This window comes from Cibotium barometz, chromosome 57 (genome assembly GCF_041138505.1).
Source record: "Cibotium barometz isolate CiBa-2024 chromosome 57, ASM4113850v1, whole genome shotgun sequence".
Classification (NCBI taxonomy): Eukaryota; Viridiplantae; Streptophyta; class Polypodiopsida; order Cyatheales; family Cibotiaceae; genus Cibotium; species Cibotium barometz.
Genome location: NC_141102.1, coordinates 31,718,164 through 31,729,253, shown reverse-complemented (window position 1 = coordinate 31,729,253; position 11,090 = coordinate 31,718,164). Strand labels below are relative to the sequence as shown.

At 41.9% G+C, this 11,090-nt stretch overlaps 2 protein-coding genes across 2 annotated transcripts; both read right to left on the bottom strand.

Annotated features, from left to right (window-relative positions):
- Positions 1-472: 472 nt before the first annotated feature.
- On the bottom strand, positions 473-6,875 carry LOC147606658 (pentatricopeptide repeat-containing protein At4g39530-like). Its single transcript, XM_086792249.1, has 2 exons — positions 6,745-6,875; positions 473-1,739 (listed from the first exon to the last, which is right to left on the bottom strand). Exons 1-2 carry the CDS (start codon positions 6,873-6,875, stop codon positions 473-475), a joined length of 1,398 nt encoding a protein of 465 aa, XP_086648375.1.
- Positions 6,876-8,284: 1,409 nt separating this feature from the next.
- LOC147606657 (uncharacterized) lies at positions 8,285-10,136 on the bottom strand. The gene is made up of 3 exons (XM_086792248.1): positions 10,066-10,136; positions 9,579-9,975; positions 8,285-8,515 (listed from the first exon to the last, which is right to left on the bottom strand). Exons 1-3 carry the CDS (start codon positions 10,080-10,082, stop codon positions 8,285-8,287), a joined length of 645 nt encoding a protein of 214 aa, XP_086648374.1. The 5' UTR covers positions 10,083-10,136.
- Between the last annotated feature and the right edge of the window lie 954 nt (positions 10,137-11,090).

The window sequence follows — 11,090 nt, the reverse complement described above, 5'->3', positions numbered from 1 at the left end:
AGAGCCGTACCCATTGCAACATCCATTTCAAATTCACTGCCATACATGCAAGCATGCATCCACATCATAACCACTTTCGACAACATATCCATGAATGAAATTACCCCTATGATCAGCTGATGTACTGGCGCAAGCTTTCAAAGCACTAACAAAAATGGTATCCTTTGGCTCCATCCCTTCCCGCAGCATTTGCTCAAAAAGATGGAGAGTCTCCTCACCCCTCCCATGCTGAACATACCCTGTAACCATTGCACTCCATGTCACCCGGTCATGTTTTGGTAGCTTTTCAAACACACTCTGTACATCTGCAGGCCTTCCACATCTGGCATACATGCCGATAAGGATACTCCCTACAAATACATCAGTTTCAAACCCACTCTCAGCTACATAGGCATGAGTAAGCTTGCCCTGCCCTAAACTTGCCATATAGGAACATGCTTTCAAAGCACACACAAACGTAATCGCATTGGCTTCATGCCATGTTGTTGCATTTCCTGAAAGAGAAGGAAAACCTGGTGACCATGCCCATGCTGTGCATATCCTGTGAGATAAGTGCATTCCAAGTCACAGTGTCCGGCTTCTTTCCCGCCTGCTTCATTTGTGTAAAAAGCTGAACAGCAATCTGGTCAAAGTGTTGTTGGGCATATGCTGAAATGATTGCATTCCATGTCACCACATCTCGAGTGGGCAACTTGTCAAACACATCACCTGCTTCCTCAAGTTGTCCACACTTGGCATACATATCAATAAGAGTGTTGCCAACAAATACATCCAGCTCAGAACCACACTTGATTATGTAATCATGAACTAATTTCCCATAATCTAGGTCTGTTAAGCTGGAACACGCTTTTAAAACACTGATGAAGGTTATAGAGTCAGGTGGCTCTCTTCCATCCTTTTGTAGTTGCTGATAAAGTTCAAGTGCCTCATTACCACATGCTTGTTGGACATACCCTGCAATCATTGCATTCCATGCCACCAAGTTCTTATTGGGCAATGCATCAAACACTCTGCGTGCAAGAAATGGGTGCCCACATTTAGAATACATGTCAATGAGGGCACTTCCGATATGCACATCAAGTGCAAAACCATTCTCAAGAACACTAATATGAATTATTTTTCCTTGATAAAAGGCTTGCATGGTGGAACACGCCTTCAAGATGCTTACTAGAGTAAATGTGTCTGGCTGTATGCTTTGATGCTGCATTTTCCAAAAGAGACAAAACACATCCAGCCCGAAACCATTCCGAGAATATCCTCCAATCATTGCATTCCAAGTCACCACATCGTGCTTTGGAAGCTTGTCAAAGACACTCCGCCCATCTACGACACTTCCGCATTTTGCATACATGTCAACAAGAGTGTTGCCAATGACAACATCCAGCCCTAAAGTGCTTTTAATAACATGAGCATGAATCACCTTGCCTTGTTTGAGCTCTGTGAGGGTGATACATGCTTTTAGGACGGCCACAAAGGTATGCCCATCTGGTTTCCTCCCCGACTGTTGCATTTGAAAATACAGTTCAATACCTCTATCAGGTTTTCCATGGTTGACATGTGCCGAAATGATTGCACTCCATGTGTAGCAATTGTGTTCCCACAATTTGTTGAAGACTTCATTGGCTTCCAACAAACTACCACACGCATCAAACATGCGGATAAGGTAGCTCCCCACATATGCATTTGACTGCAACCTACCCCTGGTCATAAAGGCATGCACTTCCCTTTCCACCGATGCCCTGTACTGCTTCAAATCACCATGAGCTTCTTTTCAAAGACTTTAACTGGTTGCAGCCATTAACTGGCACATAGTTTATTCATGTATTACAAATGAGCATTCCATGTGTACATATAATGCCATCATATATGGCTTTCCTGAACAACGAGTAGAGCTTTAATCTCCATGTTCATACACTCAATTCTACAGCATTCTGCATTGGCACTCCTTTTATCCTTCTGATGTTTTGGGCTTTCTCTATGTCGAACCATTCATTCAGATTATCATTGCATACATTTAGCCCTGTTTTTCAAAGAGTTTCTTTTAGATATCCTGACAATCAGAGTACAAAGAGGTGTCCACCTTTCCGGCATTCATGAGTTCTTGAGCATTCTATCTGTTTTGCAACTTCAACAAAAATCTGAGGCGTTATCTGTTTTTAAGCAATTTCACAAGGCTGCCGAACTTCAAACTGGACGTCGCCTCAAGAAACTTCGCAGCGATAATGGTGGAGAATATGTGTCTCGTGAGTTTGAGAGTTATTGTACGGACCATGGTATTCATCATGAACATACAATTCCATATTCACCTCAACAGAACGGTGTTGCTGAACGTAAGAATCGCACTATTATCAATGCTATACGATGTATGCTGATTCATTCTGGGTTATCTCGTGTCTTCTGGAGTGAAGCTCTCTTGACAGTAGTCTTTGTTCAGAATCATCTTCCTACTACTGCTCCTTCTGGTAAGATACCCATCACAGCATGGACAGGTGAAATTCCTTCTGTATCTCATTTTCGAACCTTTGGATGTATTGCTTACATTCATGTTCCTAAAGAAACACGAGCAAAGCTTGATGCTCCTGGCCTTAAAGTTATTTTTATTGGGTATTCTGACACTTCCAAAGGCTACAAATTCTATGACCCGTCCTCCAAGAAAGTGCTTGTGAATCGTGATGCTATTTTCAATGAACAGCTTATGGGTGGTACATGGTCCATGGATGATTCTGATGATACTAAATCTTTGCTTCAAGCTTTTCCATTCTTGTGTGATGATGAATCTTCTTCTATAGAGCAAATTTCCTCTTCACAACCATCTAAAGAGCAACTTTCCTCTTCACAACCATTGATTCCGAATGCTGTCATTGATGATGTTGACATTTTTATTGATCTGCCTATTGATTTTGAGCATGGTTCTTGTCATGTTTATGATGAAGATTTTGAGGCTAATGTTTTCTCTACTTCTGAAGATCCAGCCACGTACAGTGATGCTATATGTTCTCCACAAAAGGATCAATGGCAAGAGGCTATGGAAGCAGAGTATGATTCTCTTATCTCTAAAGGTACATGGATACTCACTGAGCTACCTCTTGGCCGTACTGCCATTAAGTGTAAGTGGGTATATAAGACAAAATTTAAAGCAGATGGATCCTTTGACAAATTCAAGGCACGTTTAGTTGCCAAAGGTTATTCTCAAGTTGCTGGCGTTGATTATCACGAAACCTTTTCACCAGTTGTTCGCATTACTATTATTCGGGTTTTATTGGCATTTGCTGTTCAATTTGACTTAGAAATTCATCAGATGGACGTGCGCACAGCTTTCTTGAATGGAGATTTGAATGAAGAAATTTACATGGAGCAGATGAAATAACGATGTTGTGTTCTCGATGGAGGCAAAGGTCCACAAATGTCGGTATGAACAAGATCCAACAAATCATGAGAATGAACTGAATTCGAGAGAGGAAAGGGTTTACGATTGTGTTTGCCAAGAGCACAAAACTCACAGATTCCCATATGAGGATGAGCTTTAAGATCCATTCCGCGTACAAGACCTTGACGATGAAGATTAAGAAGCTTTGAGAAATCAGCATGAACAAAGCGATGATGCCATATCTTGCAATCACGATCCCCTGGAGCAGTGACAACATTTGCTACAGCATCATTAAGAGAGAGCTCAAACAAATTGCCATTACGAGAAGCAGTTGCAATAATCTGTCCATCTTTCTCAATGCGGCATTTGGTGTGATCGAATCCAACAAACAAACCAAGATCAACAAGTCTTGCAACTGAAAGAAGATTACGTTGAAGTTCTGGGACATGTAAAACCCCTCGTAAAACTCGAGTTGAAGAAGATAAGGTGCCAAGATATAAATCTCCAATGCCCTTGACTTGGCAAGTTGTATCATCAGCAAGATAAACAACACGCTTAACAGGTAAAGAATGATAGTTATGTAGCCACTTAGATTCATATGTCATATTTCCTGTAGCACCAGAATCAATAATGAAAAGTGAACCATCACGTACATGAAGTATTCTGTCTGGGGGAACTGAACATAAAACACAACTTGTTTCAGGCATAACATTATCATGATGCTCGGCTGCATATGCTCGATTTCGATCTACATCAAAACGACGCTTAAAGCACATGGAAGAGGGATGATCAGATTTTCCACAATAATCACAAGAAGAAGAATCTCTAGATAAACGTGGTTGTTTTGTGGTAATGTTGTGTTCTTCATCATATTGACGTGCCCAACAGTCATCTTCAGTATGACCATTCCTATTGCAGTAAGAACAATGCTTGTTAGGAAATTTGAGACGAGAGAAACTACCACCACCACGACCACCTCTACGGTTGCCTCGTTGAAAAGAACGCCTTCGCACATTAAAGGCCCGTTCCAACTGTTGTGACTCAGGCTCCTCTTGTTGTGAAAACATAACTGCATCATGACCAACACTACGTCGTTGTTGACGTTGAGAATACTCAATCAAAGATATGCAAGTTTGGTCAAAATCAAGACCGTCCTTGTTAGAAAGAATGGTAACAATGTTGTCATAAGACGGATCCTTTATTGTATCAAGAAGAATTGTAATAAGTTGCTTTCGTGGAACAGGATCACCCGCAGCAGCAAGTTGATTAATAATAGATTTGAAAGAATCAATATGTCCCGTCATAGCAGTACCAACTTCATACTATAACTTTGAAAGCAAACCTCTCAAATAAAGTGTTTCTGTAACAGACTTTTTCTGAAAATTTGCTATAAGATACTCCCATACGTCGTGGGAAGTAGGAAAGTCATACACATCAAGCATGAGAGAATCACTAAGAGCAGAAAGAATATACCGACGAGCTGCTTTATCACGCCTCTGCCAATCCATATAAGCAAGACGCCATGCATCAAAAACAGGGCCTTCCGTGATAAGAACGTTGTAAGTCAATATTAGATAAAGTGGGAAAAATCCCATTCCCATGAAAAAAGTGGGGGTATGGTAAACTCATCCAAAAGTTTGTCAAAACATATTCATGTGACATATCATTGGAAAGAGCTTGAAAAGTAGAATCTAGATCTACTTTGTCCGATAAATTTGGAGTTTGCATGTTCAAGTTATGGCCAAAACAAATTTTTTAAATACATTCCCATTTTGAGGGATTTTTCCCATTTTATCTAATATTGACTTTTGTCAGAATTCGGAATAATAGGCTGAGACGGACATAGAGAATTGCCAATAACAACATCTGAGAGCTCATCGCCTTCAAGAATTAACAGCATCTTTGCTTTCCAACCGGGAAACCCTTGGCCTTGAGGAATAGAACGTTGGCCAGAAGGAAAACCATTGACGAGAACAGTCATAGCCATATCTATCTGTGAGAAGACGTATAAGATAAAATCACAAAATTTGCACACCATAGACAAGGACGACTGCAAGAGATAAGAGACGTCAATAAGAAAAGAGTCCTCAAAATAGCGAAACGTGGGACGCAAGATTCATTGGTAGACGCTGGATGAAAAAGCTAGATTGGTCGCTTTGCTAAAAATAGCAAAATCCGAGACGTGGGACGCAAGATTCATTGGTAGACGCTTGACGAAAAAGCTAGATTTGGCGGTTTGCTAAAAACGCTTGACGAAGAAGCTAGATTTGGGCGGGTTGCTAAAAACGCTTGACGAAGACGAAACCTGTGTGCTCACAAAGACACTTGATGAAGACGAAACCTGTGTGCTCACACAAAGAACCTGTTTTGCTGTTTTACAGATGCAGTTTGCCTGAACTGTCATAACTTTTGACTCACAACTCCGTTTGACAAACTTTTTTGATAGGATTCACCAGCACAATACTTTTTTGGTTTTAAAGACGCGATTAAGAAATAGCTCTAATTACAACAAGTTAAGCTATAAAATCATGTAGACAACACATAATCAAACAACAATCTTGTAAGACATGAAATTATAATCATGAATTTAACAAGAAGACATAGATGCTTCCCTCATAGATGCTCTGATACCATGTTGAAATGTAGAGAGAAAGAGACGAGACAAGAGACACATCATGTACGCTCCCAAAGACTGATTCATATTGAGGACAAGATACATATATATAGGTGAGACCAAGTTAGGTAGAGTGAGCCATATATAGAGCTCCAACACTCAAGTCAATACAAGCTCCTCACCTTCCTCAGCTATCAGAAAGGTCGAGTGTCGTAAGCCCTTGAAGTGGCAAGAATGGATCAAGTCATTGCAAGCTCCTCTCCTTCCTCAGCTGTCGAGAAGGATGAGTGTCACAAGCCCTTGTTGCCATTCTACAGTTCTAAGAGAGAACTACAAGTCTATACAAGCTCCTTGCCACCCCCTTCTCCTGAGGTGAACAAGTGTCATAAGCCCTTGTAATCCTTCTTCTTCCCTAATCGTTTTATTATGGAAGACTACAAGTCCTATAAGCTCCTGGCTCTCTCTTTTCGAGAAATGCATCAGTGTCATAGGCCCCTATAGCCTTCTTTGCTTTGTCTGCCATTATTTTTACCTCCTTTGCATCCTTGTCATGCTTTAGAAGTTCTCCAAGCAGCTAAGATATAGCATCATTATAGTATATTTCCTTCATTTTTGTACCTGCCTTTCAGAAAGCCCTGATTGTGTATCTATTTGCTCTAATCTTCCTCAAGCATCATCTTGATTTGTATGTCATCTTGCATGTATCCATACATTCCAGATATCATATCGTTTTTCATCCAGCATTCAAATCAGATAACATTACCTTTGTTTTCCCACTTCACCCAGCCTTCTTTCGACTGCCTGTTGCTGTTGCATGTAGAGCACAAACGCCTGAAACATCTGCATGGTGTTGACGTCTGGACGAAATCCTTGCTGCTCCTGTTGATCACCCATGATTCCCCTTCTACTCTCACCCCAGCTGTTTCACGTCGGGTTCACCAAAGCTGTCGTGACGTGGGCGGTCAAGCCGGGAAAGTGCGAGACTTCTGGCTGTGAGAGTAGCTTTCAAATTCCAGCAAAGAAACACAACATATAACTCAGCAGAAGCTTTTCAATTTAAACAGATGGGTACAAGCTTACCAGGTCACCAACACATGGCCTCATCAATGCAATCATATAGTATATTATTTTGGAAAAGAGTTTTGTGAAGACCAGAGACAAGTAGTGCACATAAGTCACCAAAACACAACACCTATGGTATTTTAGCCTCTATGAGCCTCCCAGTAGCTCTGCGTCAGCCTGTCACTTCTTATGCGTTTCCATCAACATCATAATCATCAACATAGCCATGGAATGCATCAAGGTCCACAACCCACAAAGGCATCAATATAGTCCTGACAAAAGCCATTGGCAGCCAAAAACTTGACCATAGAAGCCCACTATACTGATTATTTCCCCATCAATGTTGCAGCCCAAGCCGCTCCTGTAGATCGAGATCCTTGCCACATGCACCCTCAAGAAGATGCAATAGCCTATGCTACCTGAGGTCACACCTCTCACGCAGAAGGGGATCATGCACATGTACGAAGTGCAGAAGCAGAAGGTATAATTTTTGATTTCTTTGCCTCTATTGATGATAAGTCTAGCCTGCAGACGCTCAGTTTTCTGCAGCAATCCCTTTAACTCCTCTGACAATCCGAAGCCATCGAGCAAAGAAAGGGCTCACAGAATATGAAGACAACCTCCAAGTTAAAGCAGCAGACGAAGCACAGGCAGGAATTTGTGCCGCAGAAGTTGGCTATGAAGATGTTACGGAAGGAAATGCCCTGTCCATAATGCAGATTCAGCCCACGCTACTGAATTTTCCTCCATTGGTGAAGGAGCCCACAACACTGCTATGCACGCTGCTGCCGTAGAAGCAGCCCAAGATGAGGAAAATGATGATGTGGAAGGAGAAGCAGAAGATGCCCATGGTGCAACAGATGAAGTGATGCATTACAAGATGACCCAATCCTTGTGCAGACCAATCAAACCCACAGCAGACCAGTGAAGCCGCAGGTGCTGACCTGGTTGTCCAATCAACACTGCTCACGCACAAGGTGCCCGAGATGATGCTGTCATGCAGCCTAAGGCACTACGGCTGCCCCACAGAGACAAAAGAACAAATGAAAATCACAACAGTTAATGCAGCGCATGCTGCTCAAATTCTCTTCACGGAGACCCTTGCCATTCTCTTCACAGACAAACTTGTTGCTCTCCACTAATTCATGTGCTCTTGATTGAGATGGCAAGTCCCCTTTTACGACTGGTGGCCCCTTATCTCAAGATTCCTATTGACATCTCAGTCGAAAGTGTTAGCAAATTCAGCCCCTTCGACTGCAATCTTGCCCTCCAGGCTCACACGTAAGCTTCTCTGGTAGTCTCCTCCACATCCACAACTCCACACGCTCTCCCCAGCTTCCTCTCCAATATATTTTCTCAGAATAGCACGCCTCCTGGATATCCAGAATTTCCCGCAGATAAGGCGGGGATTTCCTCTTTTGCAGCAAAATTTCTGGGTTTTCCCATTTTGGCATTACACACCCTCCATTTTCCTTGCATTTTTCAAAGAGTTGATAAGCATCAACACTTAAGGCTCTTTACACCTCATTCTTCCCAAGGGGCTGTTCCCACACAAAGCATCCCAAGCTCGACAACATTGTATAGCCTCCCTTCTGACAGCTTGTTTAGGGTCATCCACCAGTGCATCCATAAAGCTCGTAAAACCCGACTCTCCGAAGAGGAAATACACGTGCATATGGTAGCCCTACAACTGCACCTGGATTTGTATTTTATGGCCTCACTTCCATGGTTTCACACCATAGATGTGCCATAGCACGACAACGCGAGCTTAGATATATATGTACATGAAACACATTAGTAAAAAAATGCATACCTGCTCACATTGTTGTGGCAATACGAGCCTATCTTTCTTTGTTTGCCAGAACTTTGTAGAGTCAATAGTTACATATCCACTTGCATGGCGTTTTATCGTTGCATCAGGCCCTTTTTCCACCACGTTCATTTGCCATTTGACATCCAAAACATACACAAAGAAGCGACGAAAGTCAAGTCTAAATATGTCTTGGATTTTGCCACAATAATCATCCATTTTTCCATTAGCTCCCTCAAAGCTACTAATGACACCGCAATCTTGTGTATTTCTCTTTTCATCAATTCTTTGTGTTCGAAAATGCTTGCCTTCACACCATATAGCATTGAACATAGTGCACTGGACCAAAATAGAAGCAATATTTGTGTAAGCAATGTGAATAAATATTAAAAGCAAATCACTTACAACTAATGCAAAACATTAGTTCTATGTACCTTTGACATGCATCCTCGTGCATACTCCCATTCTTCCGCCGTAATATGCAGCCCCTCGTCGCTCTCTGCTCTCTCCATTTCCTCATGCAACCAATCAACATGGATATCATTCGGAAGTGTTGCTAGATGCTTAGGGTACGCCTTCCGAGAGCCATGTTGCCTCCGAAAGAGAGCTCTTTCTGCTTGCCTTTTTGTCTTTGCATCCTCATATCTTGTAACCCATCTGCTCATCACATCACTATTAAGGATACAAGTGAAATTGAGATCATCAATCAATGTTCTGTCAATTACTTTACTCTGTCCTTTTCCTTGAGGCACAATAGAGGTCATCCTCAAGTCCTCTTCATTGCTCCATAGTCGTGGCAAAGAGCTGTCCACCTGACCAAGAAATTCTGAAATATATACAAGAGACTCTTGTATCAACCAACCCTCGGCCATGCTTCCTTCAGGCCTTGCACTTTGCCTCACAAAGTCTTTTAAGGTCTTCATGAAGCGCTCTAGGAAGAACATCCAGCGTGCATGCACAGTACCACATAAAGCAATTTCGTCCACTAAATGCACAATGAGATGTAGTTGACTTGTGAGAATGGTTCGCGGAAAAGTCTCCTCTACCAAACAAACCACCTCCACTGCCATAACACGCGCATCATCCAACGTGGCTGGATCAATTGCTTTGGAACTAATATATCTGAAAAATAAATAAATAGTACGTTATACCTCATGCACGTTCATTTTGCAAGGTATAATGAAGGGTGATCTGAGCATGGGTTTTACATACCTCACAAGCTCGCCCATCTTATAAATACATTTTTTCAAACTCTTATTTGCACAATGGTCGATGCTAGTAGGTAGTATGAACTGCGCACATAAGAGCACATTTATGGTTTATGGCATTACAAAATTTAATTTCAACGTACGTACAAGACTTGGAAAACACTTACTTGAAGCATCTTGTGCCAATCGTGGGGTGCAGGGCTATTGTCATCCCTTTCCCACTCATCTCTGACAATAGATCCCGAAGCTCCAGCATCATCTCGTCGACGCTTTACGTGCTCTCGTCGCGCGTAGGGTACCATGTTAGGGTGTGGTACTGCATCCTGTTTCAATTAGAGTTTATATATTACAACTCTATTAATTTAATTTGGATACCATGAGTCATTTGAATACCATCAATTTACATCTACTCACCTCTAAACCTGTTTGATTCCATTCTCCATACATGGAGATGTGATTCAAGGTAATTCGACGTGCTCGTACAATGCATCCTTGACATCGATTACACATACATTTGATCCGTTGTCCCAACCACACATCGCAATTACGATGACGCATTGTCTCATCTTCCCCAGAACTGCTTGAAGAGGTTGATGACATCCTGTGTACAAATCAGAAAACACAAAATCATAATATGTTTCTAATGAAAGCACAAAAATCGCGTGTATTGACGCGGCTATTTCCTAAAAATTGCGTGTATTAACGCGGCTACTTCCTAAAAATCGCGTGTATTAACGCGGGTAATTTCTGCAAAACGCGTGTATAAACGCAGCTAAAATTCATACACGCGAATATACACGCGTTTATAAACGCGAATATAAACGCGGCGGTATGTTTAAACTAAAAATAGCCCGCCTTCCCCAAATATAGATTTTGAACAAACAAATTACGTTTTCGCCTGTTTTCGCCTCTTCCAACAGCAAAGAGGGAGCAGAGAAAGGAGCACACACACGGGAGAAGGAGCAGAGAAGACTCACTTTTTCAGAGGTGAGTCACTTTGTCCTGTGCCTTGTCTCTTTCCTCAGATTT

Coding starts and splice junctions, on each gene's coding strand:
- LOC147606658 (XM_086792249.1), bottom strand. CDS start 6,875: ATGGGTGATCAACAGGAGCAGCAAGGATTTCGTCCAGACGTCAACACC. Junction 1,740..6,744: donor GGTGAAGTGGGAAAACAAAG/GTAATGTTATCT, acceptor GAAGCAGTACAG/GGCATCGGTGGAAAGGGAAG.
- LOC147606657 (XM_086792248.1), bottom strand. Junction 8,516..9,578: donor AAGGAAAAGGACAGAGTAAA/GTAATTGACAGA, acceptor GAAAAATGCAAG/GAAAATGGAGGGTGTGTAAT.